This window comes from Lycium ferocissimum, chromosome 1 (genome assembly GCF_029784015.1).
Source record: "Lycium ferocissimum isolate CSIRO_LF1 chromosome 1, AGI_CSIRO_Lferr_CH_V1, whole genome shotgun sequence".
In the NCBI taxonomy this organism is placed as follows: domain Eukaryota; kingdom Viridiplantae; phylum Streptophyta; class Magnoliopsida; order Solanales; family Solanaceae; genus Lycium; species Lycium ferocissimum.
In genome coordinates, this window is record NC_081342.1 from 22,960,707 (window position 1) to 22,978,630 (window position 17,924).

Sequence of the window (17,924 nt, forward strand, 5' to 3'; positions counted from 1 at the left end):
ATTGCTAACCTGAGTCACAGGAACCAGGTTCCTTGACATTCTTTTAAGAAGTAGGCAAAAGACTCTGAAAAATGCAATGTCACCAATACTTATCTTTGTCCTAAAGATGTCATGTATGTATACCAGTAACAGTATAGAGCTGAGTTAGATGTCAAAGAAAAACTTTTAGCATTGTACCTTTTCTTTTAACATAACCAATCATTTAGGGAATCTTGAGTAGGAGCAGCTAGATGAGCTTGATCAAGCCCAATTTCAAGTGATTTCTTTCCAAAATGCTTCCTGCTCAGTTGTGCCTCGGTGAAAATGTCTGCTACCTGGTCATTTGTCAAGCAGAACTTCAAGCAGATTAACCCTTTTTAACATTATCCCTCAGGAAATGATGTCTAACATCAATGTGTTTAGTCCTTTTGTGTTATACTAGATTTTTCCACGTTAAGTGCATTTTGTATTATTACACCAGCAAACAGTCGATAAGCACACCAAAAACCTCAAGTTGTTTTTTGATTCATAGCAATTTAGCACAACCAAGAGACAACAGCCATATACTCAGCTTCAATAGTAGAAAGAGCCACATAATTCTGTTCCTTTTGTGACTTATGAGATCTAGAGTGTCTCCAAAACTTGTGCCACTCAAGTGCTCTTCCTACCAAACATCCAGTATAATCAGCATCAGCATCTCCAGCCAAATCAGAATTACCTCCTGAGGGATAGTAGAGGACCAGGTCTTGAATCCTCTTGAAGTACCTCAAGATTCTTTTTGCAGCTTTCAACTGAGATTTATTTGCACTTTATTGGAACCTTGCACACTCAACATATTCCTTCCTCTTTCCCTGCCCGAGAGGCTGCTTTAAACCATAAAGAGCCTTGTCAAGCTTAAACACATAGTCAGTCAGCACACGAAATCTTTAAGTTGCTTAGAGAATGTGACAATCTAGATGTGCTCTTCCTATCTACCAGGAGTCCAATATAGTCAGCATCAGCATATCCACTCAGATCAATGTTATCCTTTGAGGAATAGTAAAGGACCAGGTCCTGAGTTCCTTCTTGATTGTAGCCTTGAACTACCACTTTGTTGCAAAAAATAAAAAATAAAAAAATCCACACAACTCAAGCTGCTGTTCTTGTCTAAAAGAATGGGGACCAGGTACCACATATTGCTTCTCTCAAATCGAGAAAGGGCTCTTTTTGTGTAGCATCCTCAATACGTTCTTCGGGATTCAAGGGACCAGGTTCTCCTATACATGATTTATTATTGACATATACTGAGGCATGACTTCTGCTTCTTTGTTCATCCTTAGGAGTGTCAGGTGCAGCATCAACTACTTGATGCTCAGCTTTCATTGGAATAATGGAGAAACCATGATCTTTGGCTTTGCATTCCACAGTTCACTCAGGGTGAGTACCTTTTAGCACCTTTCTTAGGACAAGCCACCATTCTCTTTCTTCATTTGGACCATTTTTTCCACTGATAACATTATTGTTTATAGATTTGAGATGAGTCGAGTATCCATTTGTGTAAGAATTTGAATCTTGCTTAATTTGTCTCCCTTCGGTTAACACTCACTCATGCACTTGTAACTCAATTCTTTTAGCATATGTGTACAATCTATCAAGGAGAGTGCCTTGCATTTTTGCTCATGTGAAGAATAAATCATCTTCCTCATGTTACACACTGGCACACTCCTGTGTTTTAAGGCTTTGAGTGAGAGATTATCCATTTCTCCAGTTATGTGCTCAGAACTGTCAACATCTTAATCATGTTCACTGCCTTCTCTTACCCCAACCTTCTATTGTGATCACCCGTTCACGCTAGGAACCCAATTCCGTTTGGGTCCCAAGTGACAGTAAAATGGATAGCCTTGATCTTTGTTCACACATCCTTGTTGCTTACCTTTTATTCTCCAGGGACCGGGTCCCATATCTCTTGGTTCGTTTGAAAAAAACTCCCTTTTTCTCCGTTCAGGCTGAGCCTTTGCTTTGTCCCAAGTCTCAAGATAACCAGTGTGGTTATGATAAGAGCAGCTCTATTTATTTTCCTTGAGCAGAGTGTGAGACTTTGATTCTTTCAACACCAGAGCTTTTTCTCCCATCATATCGATTTCGGACGGAGGTATCTTTACCAAAAGGCCATGTCTAGAGATATATGACTTCTCAAGATCCGTCTTTTTCTGCTTTACCTTCTCCTAAAGTAGCTTATTCTTTTCAAGCTCAGCAATGAGATTTGCTTTGGCCTTCAAGTTCTTTCTCAATCTTAAAATGAATCTCACAGATCTCCTGTTTTAGTCTAGGAGAAATGTTAATTAACTTCTTCATTTGATTGGTTTTCAAGGCATTTTCTCTGGTCTCTCCTTTAACTTGTTTCTTTGGATTCCTTTGTGGATACATCTCGTTATTTCTAGTTTGCTTAAACACATCTGTTCGGCCATGATAGATATTAATCAAGAGATCTGCAAGAGATATTAACTTTTTCTGAGAGTAGCTTTCCAGATCCTTTTGAGTATCAAAAAACGTCAGGAAACTGGTCTTTCTCTTTTACTTCTTCATCATCATTATCAGTAATAGATCTTGCCCTGAGTATAAATGTAGATTCAGGTTCTGCAAGTTCCTTATCAACACTCATCATAGTTGTATCACCTTGGTCATCTTCAAACTTACTGAAGAAGTCTTTTCTGGCAGCCATGGCTTGCTTCACCAAGCAGTCAACATCATTTCTTCTGTTGGCTTTCTTGATAGGGACCTGGTTCCATGCGGCTGTTATTTCAGTGTGATTTTTGTAATGAATCTGTATATGAGGAGAGCATTCCTTTGAGAGGTGTTCATGCTTTCCACACTTGTAGCAACAATTATTTTCTTTGAAGTTCCTGCTGGATCTTCCTTTCTTTGGGATCCCACTGTTTCTTCGAGCCATATCTTGGAATCTTTGAGTGAAATAATCCATGTAGAGGTCGTCACTTTTTGAGTCATCTTTCTTTGACTCTCCTTTCTCAAGATCTTGAATAGGCTCGCTGTCCTTCATTTCTATAACCCTCTGCACTCTTGCCTTCCACCATTCATGATATTCTACATTGAATCTTGGTGATCTTGTGATAGATTCTCCCTTTTCTAGGTTTGGTGAACTGGCATAAGAGGATCCTTTTTAGGTATTACCCTTTTAGAAAGACCATGCTCTGATACCAATTGATAGAACCTATGGATTCACACTTTGCTAGTTCACAACCTGAGAGTTTACCAAAACAGTCTAAGGGACCAGATCCCTAAACTGTTTTCACAGATAATAACATAAAGTAAATAAGGCAAGTAATTTTATGTGGAAAACTCCTTGCTCAAGGAATTAAAAATCACGACCTACCCCAGTGGGATTTCCAACTTTACTAAAATAAGCAACTTCATATTACAACCTATTGCAACCTAGGAATTAAACTCTTAATCCCTAACCCTTACAACACACCCATTGTAAGCACCTTTACAATAAGTTTATTGCAAAGCTCCAAGTCTTGACTAACTCTAGCCAAACGACTTAACTGATACTTAACTAACTCTAGCCAAGAAACGACTTAACTGATACTTAACTAACTCTAGCCAAGAAACGACTTAACTGATACTTAACTAACTCTAGCCAAGAAAACAAAGTTACAAATATTGAAATCTGTCCTGCTATAATGCTTCTTGACAAGCAGCGTAGGAATACAAATTAAGAACATGAAACAAGACTGAACTATCCTAAGGACTTCAGATGTCTTCAGTGCCAAGAACTAGTCCCTATGATTGTTGAGATCTTGTTCTTGTGGACACCTTGAGAAAGGTAGCCGCCACACTTGAGAGAAATATATAATAGCCTTTTAGATTTTGCAAGTGTTAGGTCAAATAATCCCAACAGGTTGTATATATATGAGACCAAATAGAAAGCATGTGAGAAACATATGACCATGGATGATGACTTTTCAAGGGCTTTTAGTTTCTAGCATACATACAGCCGTGTCTTCTTGCGATTCTACTGAACAAGAAAGAGTTTGTCACCGGCTTAACTTTGTTAAGTACCTATGCATACCCATGGGACCTGATGGAGGACCTGGTCCTTGGTCTGTTTGTCAAATCATCAAAAATATGAAATGCTATAACTCATCATCTAGGCTATTATCATTTTTGTGTTGTTGCCTAATGATATTTATAATAATTCCTTTTATATTATTGGTGATTTATTTGAATTTATTAGCAGAATTTTAATGAAAACTTTTCTTTTGCTTATTTTTTAGTAATAAAATTATAAAATTGAAGATACATGAGACATATGCCCCGTAGATCCATGGGACTTACGCCTTGCCCCGTGCTGCATAAAACGTCTTGCCTCACTCCCCCGCCTCTTAAAACACTGATTCCTATATATCAACACAGTATCAAACTTAAAATTAATGGGCAGGTTAGTAATCATACTTTTAAACTGCTGTTGAAGTTATAATTCGACTCTGACTCTTTCTACAAAGTGTAGAATAATATATAAATCAAGCATCATAATCTCAACTGAAGTATCATAACATCATACCGGATTTTCAGTAATATTTCCTTAGCGTATAAAGAATTGTTTTGATAGGGTCTTTTGAGATAAATATATATTTCGCGTAAAAATAAATATGATATTTCTCAATTCATAGCTAAAGTGTTGACTATCATATGAATCCAATCCTCCTTTTGGGACATAAAGAACATGTTTGTAATACTATATGCGGATTATAACTGTTTTCGGATTATAATTTTCAAAAGTAGAACAGAGGTAGATTGAATCATTAGAATGAAAAGGAAAAAATTGTCAAATTCAAAAAGTGTGATAGGCGAATATTGATATACTTAATTAATTATATATTTTTCAAGAACTAATTAAACCTCTCATACAACCTAAAGAACGAATGAATTCAAAATACCCTACTCTTTTTCGTTTGTTTAATATCAGTATCAAAAGAAATACTCTATATATTACTTCTTAAAGCACTTGGTAAAACTTTTGAACCATGAGCACTGAAAATCAAACAATACCAAAGCCATAGTCCATGTTTATATTTATATAAGAAAGAAGAAATTGTAATATTACTACATATTCAATTCAATGTAACCAAAGCCAAATCAAATATTCAAAAAAAAAAAAAAATCATTTACATATAATAAATAAAATATCATTTTACTTCTTTTAGGGGCCGCTGACCATTGCCCTGTCTCAAGAACCCGTGTTCATCAAATTATTTGACTTCTAATGGAATTAATATATAAAATACTAAAATTTTACCAGAATTTAAATTGTACCCTTTAGGAATTGCATTTGTTATTTTTCTCACAACCTGCATAAACAGTTCAAGATATTAGTATAAAAATTCTAGTGTATATATAGAAAGTATAACAACAAAATTAAAAAATAATTTTATGTAAGTGCACATAAATTTTTTTGGGTAAACATGTGAACTAATAAGCAAAATGAAGTGAAGAACATGTCGAATTGCCGATCTTATTAAGGAGATCATAATTTTGTCAAAAAAAGTGAAAAAAAGAAAGGAACTGCATCAACTTGGTGATCTTCCTGGTGGAACACTGGTTCGAGAAGTCACGAACAATTTTTCTAACCAAATGAACATTAGATGAATTTGGTGGGAATACAAAAAGATTTCATAAGTCCCCAAAGTGCTTCATGCATTATATATAAAATTTTATGTTTCCTTGCTGATTTTCTGGATATATAAAAAAGGGTGAGAAATAAGTTTATTAATATCACTTAAAAGTTTAACAGGTTGTCCACGAATGTACAAATTAATTAAGAATTTATGAAGAATCATCCAACCAAAAACAAACAGTGAATTTAGTACGGAATACAAAAAAGACATCATAAAACCAAAGTAGACCGGATATACCGTGCATCCTATTTTGTGTAATCATAATTTCATGAGTAGTGGACGAGACTCAATTTTTAATTAAAATGGAATACTTTTACAATTTGTAATTAATATTGAAGGAGCAATTTATTTTTGAAGTGTGACATTGTCATTCAACTTTTGAGGGGCATTTTGGTATTTCAGCTTTGCACTTTGGAGCTTCCCACATTTAGTATTATATGATATATGATATGATAGATATAGATAGATTATCACGAGGTTCTTAAATCTATTTCATATATTCTGGATTTTAAAGTTGTCGTCAAACATATTTTGTTAAGGGAAAACCAGCTTATTCGGTATTTAACTTTTTCATTTTCATTTTTTATATGTTTGCACCTAATAACATCAAAATGTAACTCGTTAATCATTTACCGTTCAACAATCAAATCAATCGATTTATACCATTTATAGTACTATTTGATGAGACACACCTGTATGTGGCAATACACTGGCTATATTATTATTGTTGATGAAACGCATGTGCATAACACGTGTCCAGAAACTAGTATATATATAGACACCCGCATTAAATGCCTTTACTTTCTAACTTCTTATTATTGAGATGTCAAGTGCGGATTTTTGTTTTAGTGGTGGGAGTTGATATTTCTTTTTTCCCATTTGAGATAGCACAACGATTATCATTTATAACCGAAATTTAGAACTTACACACTATCCATATTTACTCTCCATAACGAGGCAATTTAACTATATAATTATGTGGATTGAAGATTGACAAGATTGAAAAATGCCCCCCTCTTTTCCTTTAGTTGTGAATAAGTTCCTTTCTCCAAAACCTTCCCTTCTGAAACAAAAGCAATGGAGTCTAAATTCCTGATGGTATTAAGCCGGTGAGCCACAACCACTGTTGTTCTTCGAACCATTAGTTGATCCAATGCTTCCTGCACAAGTTGCTCTGACTGAACATCAAGAGCACTCGTTGCTTCGTCTAGAAGTAGTATAGTTGGGTTCCGTATAATCGCCCTAGCAATGGCGATTCTTTGCTTTTGCCCTCCTGAAATTGTCACACCTCTATCTCCACATTCTGTGTCGTATCCATTTTTCAGGGACCTACGTATACATAAAGCATGGCTTAGTTAGTATACTCTACAAGCACTATTTAAAAAAAGGGAAACTCAGGTAAATGTACCCTTCAATCAACTAGTTTACCAACATGGTCTAAGTATATACTTTGTTATACATATATACACACACACACTATGTACATATGTTGTAAATTAGATCACCGAATGGTATTTGACTGTAATTTTCGCTAAAAAAAATAGCGACAGATAAATTTTGTAGCTAAACTGCAAAATTCATCGCTAATCTTATTTAGCGACAGATTATCACAAAATTTTGTTAGCTATGAGCAATTTATTTAGCGACAGATTAGAGACGAAGTTTGTAGTTAATTCTTTTTTTTTTTTTTTTTTTTTTTTTTTTTTTTTTTTTCTTTTGCAGTGATGAACTTAATAGACTCATTTGCTAGTTACTACTCCATCATTAAAAGCATACTTACGAAATAAATTCATGTGCATTGGCAGCTCTTGCAGCTTCCACCACCTCATATTCTGATGCATCAAGTTTGCCAAACAAAATGTTTTCACGGATGGTGCCAGAATATATCACTGGTTCTTGGCTCACAAGCGCCATGTGCCTTCTATACCATTCTATATCAAGTAATCGAATGTCTACCCCATCGATTTTCAGTGATCCCTTATCTACATCGTAAAATCTTTGAATCAAGGCAATTACTGTTGATTTTCCACATCCACTTTTCCCGACCAGTCCAGTGCTAGTGCCTGCTTTTACCTCCAGGCTGAATTCGCGCAACACTAGCCTGTTAGGCCTACTTTGATATCCAAAATCAACCTTTTTCATCTCTATTCGACCGGTCATCTTCTCCAAGTTCGTCCCGATGCTGTTATTCTTTGCCTAATTTGTAAAATATAAAATATTAGCTCAACTAATCACTACTAAAAACAGGAAGTAGCTACAGCGACAGACAAATCTATCGTCGCTAATCCTATTTAGTTACTGATTATCAAAATATTCCGTTAGCTACGAGCAATTTAGCGACAAAGTCCTTTTTTTGTAGTGAATATGAATTGAAGTCAACATATAAAAGTATTTAGAGTGCCATTGATTGTCTTACCTCATGATAGGATCCTTGAATAAGTGATTTTCGATCAAGAATGGAAAAGATAGAAGCAATTACTGTTGAGCCCTTGGCGAGATCAGAAGTCATGCTTCCAGCTTCAGCTATTACCTTTCCAGTGCTGACTAATATAAAGAAAGTCTTGAAGACATCAGCAGCTGATATTTCTCCAGCATTAACCAGCTTTCCACCAACCCAAAAATCTAGGGCCCAACAAATGAAAGTTAGACCTTGTGCTGATCCTATACCAATACCAGCTAACCAAGATTTCTTCCTAGCCTCCTTCCTTGGCTCATCTTGTGCCTCATCAAATATGTCAAGGACTTTTTGTATGCTCCCAAACGACGTCACAATCCTATGATTATATACAGCCTCTACAGCAATTTGAGTACTACGATATTGTGCCTTAACGAATTTACCCGTGATAGTGGATAGCAAGACTTTTCTCGTGTAAAAGCAGAGAATCGTGAGTGGTTGGACAACGATCATAACTAGTGCAAGTTTCCAAGCCACAATTAGCCCCATTACCATAGCAACAGTGACGGCTGAAGTGCTTTGGACCAAGAGTGAAACTCTATCAGCAACAAGGGATTTCACCATGGCTGCTTCATTGCTCAATCGAGAACATAAAGCTCCACTTGAGTTCTGCTCCTCGTCGAACCAGGCTGCTTCAAAGGTCAAGATTTTCTCGAGCATTTGCAGTCTTATTCTTCTGGTCAGATGTTCGCCCATGTAAGCAAAATTGTAATGTTGGAATAGATTGAGAAGAACTGAGACAAGGCAAAGGATGATGAAAATCAGACAGTATTTCTGGATTCTAGATTGCATTTCCTCATGACTTTGTGCGTAAAAAGCTGAAATCATTCCACCTATGGTTAGTGCATAGACAGGTTGCACTGAACCAAAAGCAATGGCAGATAAGATTCCGATAATTCCTTGCTTCCATTCGGGTAAGTTTAATGAAAGGAGACGAGAGAAGGAAGGGGTAGGATGAGGTGAAGCTTGGGCCGGGCTGTCCTCAATGAGCAAAGGTGAGCCGATTACACCCGGACTTGATCTTGCTGAGCTTTGTCTTCCTGCACTGCTCCTTGTTACTGAAGAAATACGAGGTTCAGCAATTTGTTCTTGATTGATAGAACTAAATTGTCTTTGAAGTTTTACTAGTCTTGCATACTGCTCATTTTTCTCCATAAGCTCATTGTGTGCCCCTAGTTCACTGATGCAACCATTACTTACTACTGAAATAAGGTCTGCATTTCTGACTGTAGATAGCTTGTGGGCAACAACCTGATCATCAAGGGACCGACCTCATTATTTTTCTACTATTCTTTGAAGACCAACTTATTATTGAAAAGCATATAAGAGAATAAAGATCAATTACCAGTGTAGTTCTCCCAAGGATGGCTTGATCCAAGGCATTTTGGACAAGTGTTTCTGATTCAGAATCAAGTGCACTTGTGGCTTCATCAAGCAGAAGAATTACAGGATTCTTTATGATGGCTCGAGCAATTGCAATTCTCTGCTTTTGACCACCTGATAGAAGCGCTCCTCTTTCACCAATCTGTACTCACAATTAGAACAGCGTATGATCACATCACCAGCATCTATATATTTCTGTTGTTATATCACTACTAAAAAATAGGAATTAGTGACAGACAAATTCCGTAGCTAAACAACAAAAATTCGTCACTAATCCTATTTAGCGATGGATTATCATAAAATTCTTTTAGCTAAGAGCAATTTAGCGACGGACTAATGAGGAAGTTCATAGTTAATTCCATTTTTTTTTTTTGTAGTGTATAGGTTGTAGTAATCTACCTAGTACTATAATGTCACAAAATTGTGAACTGACCTTGGTCTCATATCCTTGTGGAAGTTGCGTGATGAAATTATGAGCATTCGCTGTCATTGCTGCAGCGACAACTTCATCCATGGTTGCATCAACTTTCCCAAACATTATATTCTCCTTAATAGATGTTCCAAATAGTGCATGTTCTTGACTTACTAACCCCATTTTTCCTCTCAACCATTTCAACTGCAATGACTTTATTTCTACACCATCAATACATATAGCTCCTGCATTAGTATCATAAAACCTTTGAATCAGCGCAATGGCAGTAGATTTTCCACTTCCACTTGCACCAACAAGGGCCACTGTTTTGCCTGCTTCAATTTTAAGATTGAAGTTCTTGAGCACAACGCTATCTGGGCGACAAGGATATGTGAACTTGACATTCCTGAATTCAACCTCCCCTCTAATATTTTCTAGCACGACTCCTCTTGTATCTTCACTATCAATTTCTGCAACGCGATCAATCCTATCAAATATTCTTGAGGCAGCAACAGAAGCTTCTGTGAAGTATTTCACCTCAGGCAGAGCCATCCCAAGCGATCTACACATAATATTTTCTACTATAAAATTGAATTAAAGAGAAATAATTAAGATGTCTCATCTCTTTAAGGTGAAAGAAATTCCTGTTTGACAGAGCTAATGGTTCTACTTGAATTTATTAGTTAAAAATAAATTTCAGATGCCCAAATCAAACTTATTTTCCGATACGCATCTGTAGACGTTAATTAGCTTGTCAGTCTTTTAAAGCATTTCACGTACTGATTTGACTTTTATGTAACATTCTCATTTTAGGTATACGAGACATACAAGTTGGTGTTTCCAGAATCGTATGAATTTATAACCAATAACTCAAAAAACATCCTAATTATAGTTTCTAATATTTCATGTAATCCATCTATTATTCGATCGCATATTAGAATTTACAAATTCCACGGGATATGTATAGCTCGTCCTCCATGAAACATTCTCATCTTTGTAACCTTTTAGATTAAAAATCAAAGTTAAAAATTCCATCTATATTGAATGAGTAATTCAAATAAGTCTCTCAATAGAGAAATGCAGATAAAATGCAGCCATATATCTTTTGGACACATTAAAAGCAGTTTATAGACATTTTTAGCCAAATTGAGATCAAAATTATGCTGATCCAATCAGTCATGACATTTTACTTAGATTATCTGACGGGAAAAGCAACTAGTTCTAGTCTGGTCAGTCCAATTTTCATATTTCAACGAATACTCAAATGGACAAGTATGACGCTTAATAACATATCAAAATTAATTACACCTGCTTGGAGAACTTGACATGGTTTAATATAGCTTTCCATTTCCTTTTTCTTGTGCTCATAAATCATTTAATGTAATATTATATTGTCGGATGGACATCAATGCTTGGTAGCTATAATTACCAATACCAATATTTTATGTAACTAACTAGGCTTCTCATAATGTCTTAGCCTAAAAGAAAGTTCTAGTACAGGCTGTATAAAACTGTGGCTGTATAAAACTGTGGGGTACCCAATGACACGTATCCGGTGCGGAAGTAGGTTATCATTTCTATTGGCAAATAGAGGGTTTTCAAGTATATGGCCAAGTACTTGTTACTTTTTGGATGGTAATTGCTATTTTATTAGGTTCGGCCATTATAGTTATTTGGAACCCAAAATCTAATTCGACTAGTGGTCAGTATTTTTCGAATATGTTCTTGAATTCATTTGAAAATGTGAGTAGAACTCAATTTTGAGAAGAATCTAGGCCTTTGGATTAATTTCTTTTATTGTCACTACGTTTTTATTGTTGGAAATATATAAGGCGGCCTTTGATATTATCATAGGAAACAAAGAGAATAGAAGAGGGAGAGAGACATTAAGCTCAATTATGTTCTTAGAAAAACTCCAGTCTTACATTATAAGGTCACAAAAGAGGTATTTATAGGTTCTAAATGATAGTTCTAGACAAAATGCTACAAAATAGTTTCATACACATACAATGAACTTGCCCACATTGAAAACATCAAATTCATGCACCTAGATTTCCTATTAATAATATGAATAACATCAAACGCATGAACTCTAGACATTTAAATTTTTAGGTTTACTTCAACCGTTTTTTCCAAGATATACCAAAAACAAAAATAAGTCAATTGTTACTTGTAAGGGCATGCGTTATTAAAAAATTACTGAATTAGAAGAATTAAATAAAAGGCACTTACAGTCCACCCAAGACAAAAGAAACTCCAGCAGCATAAATTCTGCCACCAGTTTCACCTCTATGCATAATCAAATGGCTTCCATACCAAGCAAGTAAAGCCCATATTGCAAAGGATAGCCCTGTGCTACCAACAGCAAGTCCTTTTGCAATTCCTTGTTTCATTCCCAACTTTATGGTTCCATCAAGAATCAATGAATACCTTTCAATCACACTCTTCTCAGCAGTAAATGAATATATTGTTTTAATGGAGCTAAGAGCCTGCCCTACAATAGCATTTGCTTTACTGTATTCCTTCGAGGATTTTTTCGACAAATAAAGTAGATATTTTCCATAGATTAAACCAGGGATTATGAGGAGAACTATTGTTGGTAAGGCAACTAAAGCCAACCTCCATGAGAAGTAGGCTGAAAATCCAATTCCTGAGATGAAGACTGTTGTATGCATCAAAAATAGGGGTACCTGAATATATAAAATAAAACATGCTAGAGTTAGAAATAATTTTTGCACCAAAGCAAAATTATGACTTTAAAGTTACCAAAATAGTTTTTCGACTGACCAAAAGTCACTGTTTCTTTAATAGAAAATTTTATATATGTATATATGATTCAAGGTTAATACCCCATCCATCTCAAATTATCTGTCGTGGTTTCTAAAATTAGTTGTCTCAAATTATTTGTCGTTTTTAGATGTTCAAGATAAAATTAATTATTTTTTTCCTATTTCACCTTCTAGTTATTGTTCTTGAAGACTACAAACGCCTCAATTATGGGGTAATGTTATGATTGTTCAAATGTCAATGAAGAGTAAAATAGTTAAAAACCCTTCCTAATTAATGTTTCTTAAGGGACATGTAAAAGAAAATGTAGACATGAGATGGAGGGAGTAAATGTTTATACCTTTTCACTAAGAACTTCTTGGATAAGAGAAGTATCTTTTGAAATGCTGTTAGTGATTTCAGAAGTGGTAGCTTCTTGTGAATCAAAGAAACCAACTTCTTGCCTCAGAATGGCTTCCAAATACTTGTACCGAATTTTTAGCACTTGCCGCTCGCTCGTTTTGCTCCAGCAGTAACCTTCTGGAAATATTAATTAAATCAGACCCACTTCGTACATGTTGGATACAATATCCTTTGTGTTCTTCATGGGGATTCTAGGGTTCTAAGTTTCTTAAAGTCATCACCAGAGTTGTGACCCCCTAGTGTGGGGGTTAGGATTGACTTCCTACCATGTCCATTCATCCAAAAAAGCACAAGAGTTAGAGGGAGACATGCACCAACCCTCTAACTCTACACAAAAACTTTTATACAATATCATTTCCTATAAGCAAGAAGCTTCTTAACTAACAAAAAGTTGCATTTTTCATATCTTCTTTTCATGGAAGGAAATTGTCATTTATCTAGTTGGAATTAAACCTTTAACCTTTCTGGCGAATTGTTGATGAAAGGAGTAGAAGGTTCTGTTTCCACTAGAGGATGCCAATCTAGCAAGAAAGTCAGCTATTTGATTAGCCTCTCTAAAACAGTGAGTTATATTCACAGATGCTATATTGTCACACTGATTTAGGTCAAGGATGATCTTCTCCAATTTCATGTTGGTAGTATATCTGTTGATTAACATATTTGCCACCAATTTCATTTAGGGTTTTTGATGAATGAACTTCGCACTTTATCCTTCAAGGTCTTATTAGATGTTGGTGAAAGCTACTAAATCTTACACAAATGAACAATAGACACAGTTGTTGGCGAAACATGTACGGTATTCCCTGTCATTTTGATTAATTTTTAAAACTAAATTGAATTAGATCAACTAAATGTTTTAAAAATTAAAATTTAGATATTCAAAAACTATACGTTGCAATTTTTCTTATGTCAATATAATGAAAATACTTATCAAAATTTATATAGTTTAAATCTCAAAAAAACAAAAAGTGCCACATAAATTTGGACTAGAGGGAGCAGCAACCAAGCTGCAAAAAAGCGGAGTATGTTGAAACTTACCCATAAAGGCCACAACCATGACTGCCAATCCCAATAGTACAAAATATAAGCTGCACTGTAGAGAACATTGCCAGAAAGCAAATATATTACAAAGAGAAAATAGAAAATGGGTGTACTCATTAAAGGGTTCAAACTTTAAATTTTAAAGGCTAACCTTTTCAATTTCTTCCATGAAATTCTCATTGTTCTGTTGAGTCTTACCATAACCCAAGCTATTAAAAAGATGGCTAACGTATACCAACAAACAATTTGTTGAAACCCCATCTCCGATGGCTCCAATTGTGCCCAGACACATCAATAAAATGTCTTTTCCATCAGCATATCTGCAAATAATAGCTATTGACTTTCTGTTTTTATTTTCTAACGCCTTTTCAGATGAAGAACTCATTCTTTTTCTCTTCTAAAAGAACAGCAAAAATGCTCAATGGTCTGTTCCTGCAAGCACAAAGGAGGTACCAAATTATTAAGTTAGTAACTAAGAAAAGAGACCTTAGGTTTCCCTTACTCCTTTCTGACCAGAATGGAATACTCACTTACAAATCACAATATTTATACATAATAAGGTGGTACAAATTGATTTCCAAGGACCCCGATTTCCCAATTCATAATCTACTTAAATAATATAAGAGTTTTGTTTGTTGCATGAAAATCTTTAATGGTGATTGTGAAAATGACACAATCCACCATAACACTTTATTAAGTGTTCCAAAAAAGATGACTCTGGCTAATAGTGTCCTTATTGCTTTATAATGGTACATGATATTGTTTCTTGCTTTCTTTCCAGTCTTTATTTGTTCTTTTGGTTTGGTAGTAGTTATCATAGCTAGGCTGGTCACTTTTCTTTTCCAACCCTATTGTTGTTGTAATACAATTATTTAACTAGAAAGGCCGGCCATACATAATTAACTTTGCAAAAGGAAGAAAATTTTAACGAAAAATTAAATAGAGAGAACCGATCTGAATTTTTTTTCTTTTTAGATCTGATTATATTTTAGGTTAGTAAAAGGAACCAATATATCTATCGTTTGCGTCTTAACGCTTTATGGTCATCTTGGAGAAAGTTGCAACATGGATTGTCCTTGTTTTTGTCCGTTTGCTATCCAATTTGCAGTAATAAGTATGATAAAAAAGTACATACTCCATTCCATTTTATTTGTCCCATTATACAAAAGTAGAGTTTTTTACTTGTCCATTTTAACAAATCAAGGAAATCTTTCAAAATTGCCTCTATCATTATGTAACACAATAGAATAATAGTAGTAGTATTATTTAATAAGATTAATTTAGTGAAATAGTCCCGTAATAAATATTTTTTTAAGGGGAATGTCAAGTCAAAATAGATCAAGCAAAAAAGGAAGGGAAGTGAGTACATAATACCAACTCCCATAGACCCATACCATGGACAAATACGTGAAGCCAAATTGCAACTCGTCAGTATCGCATATTTCATCTCTTTTTTTTTTACAAAATAAAAATAAAATAAAAAAAAAACAAAAAAAAAAAACTAGAGTTGAAGCAGATGTTGACAGTCCAAAAAGTAGCCATATAAGTGGTAATAAAATAGCAAAAGTGAAGAAGAGAATTGGATTGAATGAGATAGTTTTCATTCAATAGAATAGCATGTCTTTTCATATGGAACAGCGATTGTTTGTAAGTTTTTCTTTTTCTACAAGTATCGTAATTAGGCTTTTAGGATTACAAGGGGCAATTCAGAGGTCCTTTTTCTTTCTTCTTCTTCTTCTATGTTTTTTTATAGGTACGGTAATTTTAAGAGGTCTTATCGTATGTAAATGTAATTCGAGAAATTGATAAGTTTCATCATTCAAAAGCTTCATGAAATGAATACCACCTGGTTTTCTACAAGAATTTGTTTTAGCCCTTAAAATGAAAGGATAATGTGAGCTATGTTTTCAATTAGCACATCAACCACATAATAATCTTGCAGTTCCTGTAATTTATGGCACAAAACTCTTAGCAGTATAATATATATTTAGTTCTAGTTCAGATGTTATCTTTTATTCGTTTTTATTTTTGTTATGAATCTATTTATTGTTTTGACTTACCAAGAAACCTCGTGCACAAGTTGATTTTGCATACTACCTTTATGGCATCTGCTGGGTAATTTGGAAGTGTAGACATGCCTATAAATATGATCATCAAAAGAAGTTTTACTATCTTAGTGCTAGACTGCTAATAGGACATATCAAATATTCAGATTTGTCCCTGAACTTAGAGAAATTATTCATGTTTCATTTTTCAACTATCATAATTGGTCTAAATGAATCACCACTATAACAATTGATTCTCTCCAGTACTCGAAAATCATCGTTAGGACCACCACTTTACCTCGACGACATTCACACAATGAACATACAAAAATTCAATTCCACAAAAAAAATCACCTCGCATTCGGACGGTCTATCTTGGACCATTTTGCAAAGTTCAAGAGCAAATTTGAGCCTTTTCTATTTTGAAAAAGGTCATGTGTTGGAAAGCTTCCGCGACTAGTAAATAAGAGCATATTTAGACCAATTTATAACAACATGGACATATTTTGCCCCAGCTACTGATGAATGTTATACTTGAGCCATTTCCAAAGTTCAATGGCATATTTAAACATTCTACTTTCCTAACTTTTTGAGATGCAAAGTTATTAATTATTTTTTAATCAATTTTTCCAACAATTCTTCTCAATAGATAAAGTAGCTAATTTATTTAATCTCTTATCAATTTTACTTTTGGAAACTTCGTTTCGCAAAGGCAATTGTTACATGGATAACTAACATTATTTTGTAAGCAATATATGCATTTGGAAAAGAATGAATGCATAGAATAGAGTATTATCTTCTACTTATACTATTTTCTTAACACTTTTAATTCGAAAAAATAATTCTAAACCATCAAAACTCATAGTGACTATTACTATATTTTAATAAACTTTCAAGGTTAAGGTAATATTTTTTTCATACCCTTATCATTCAATCATCTCAATTTTTACCACTAAATAGAAAACCAAAAATACGTTTTAGACGCTTCAAATTGTTCAAACATATTTTTTATTAAGAAATTATAAGTAATACTTTTACATTAATACTCAACATCTAGAAAAATAGTATATAAACCTATTACTAATTAAAAGGTGGGGCCATAAACTGGAGACTAAAATCCTTGCTTCACTGGCTTTACCCTTCAACCGGCTCTGGCTAATTATTCTAAAAATTATGTAAAACCACATGAGTGATCCAGGCTCAAATTTTACCATCTTATGTATATCCTGGTTTTCAAGATTGAAAGAAAGATAAAATATACAGAATATTACATCTATATATAGAAGACAATTTGTAAAGATAAATCACAAGCCAAATCATGTTGGAAGTAAAATGAAGTGCAAGAAGCTAAAGTGTTATGAAAATCTGACCTCGATGGACGTTCTTTCATCCACAATCAAGATGCTAAATAAAACTTCTTTTCATCCTTTAGCTTGATTAATCTCTTCTTTGGTATGTACAAACAATATGTGGTGGTCTATTTAACAAAAGAAGTGTGGCCATGGCATCTAGTACTTATATACAAATTCGGAGTATTTTCATCACATGGCTATAATTAAAGCTGCAACATCACCAGAAAAATAATTAATAGGGCATCCAGCACGAGCAAATTGCGTAAAACCTTAATTAAATAATTCTTAAATTTAGATCATGGAATCATTTCCCATTCTTTACATAACGCGTTCTCTTTAAATTATTTATACTTTTACTTTCAACAAGACTTCTTTTGTTTCTATTCTGGCTCC

At 34.4% G+C, this 17,924-nt stretch overlaps 1 protein-coding gene across 3 annotated transcripts; it reads right to left on the reverse strand.

The window, feature by feature from the left end:
* Nucleotides 1-6,532: 6,532 nt before the first annotated feature.
* Nucleotides 6,533-17,701, reverse strand: LOC132052545 (putative ABC transporter B family member 8). Of its 3 annotated transcripts, none has more exons than XM_059444136.1 (10): nucleotides 17,550-17,701; nucleotides 14,286-14,566; nucleotides 14,132-14,186; nucleotides 13,032-13,210; nucleotides 12,137-12,594; nucleotides 9,926-10,466; nucleotides 9,455-9,634; nucleotides 8,071-9,360; nucleotides 7,435-7,850; nucleotides 6,533-6,983 (listed from the first exon to the last, which is right to left on the reverse strand). In XM_059444136.1, the coding sequence occupies exons 2-10, from the start codon at nucleotides 14,517-14,519 to the stop codon at nucleotides 6,629-6,631; spliced, it is 3,708 nt and encodes a 1,235-aa protein (XP_059300119.1). In that variant the 5' UTR covers nucleotides 14,520-14,566; nucleotides 17,550-17,701; the 3' UTR covers nucleotides 6,533-6,628. The 3 variants fall into 3 exon arrangements, with proteins under 3 accessions (XP_059300119.1, XP_059300136.1, XP_059300128.1); XM_059444153.1 differs by lacking the exon at nucleotides 17,550-17,701 and adding an exon at nucleotides 14,669-14,914; XM_059444145.1 differs by lacking the exon at nucleotides 17,550-17,701 and adding an exon at nucleotides 14,665-14,914.
* Nucleotides 17,702-17,924: the final 223 nt, after the last annotated feature.

Excerpts from the sequence above, each read along its gene's own strand:
- LOC132052545 (XM_059444136.1), bottom strand. The coding sequence starts at position 14,519 with ATGAGTTCTTCATCTGAAAAGGCGTTAGAAAATAAAAACAGAAAGTCA. Across the intron at positions 13,211-14,131 it reads CATGGTTGTGGCCTTTATGG|AAGGTTACTGCTGGAGCAAA; the intron begins GTAAGTTTCAAC and ends TAATATTTCCAG. Across the intron at positions 7,851-8,070 it reads TTCAAGGATCCTATCATGAG|GCAAAGAATAACAGCATCGG; the intron begins GTAAGACAATCA and ends TTTACAAATTAG.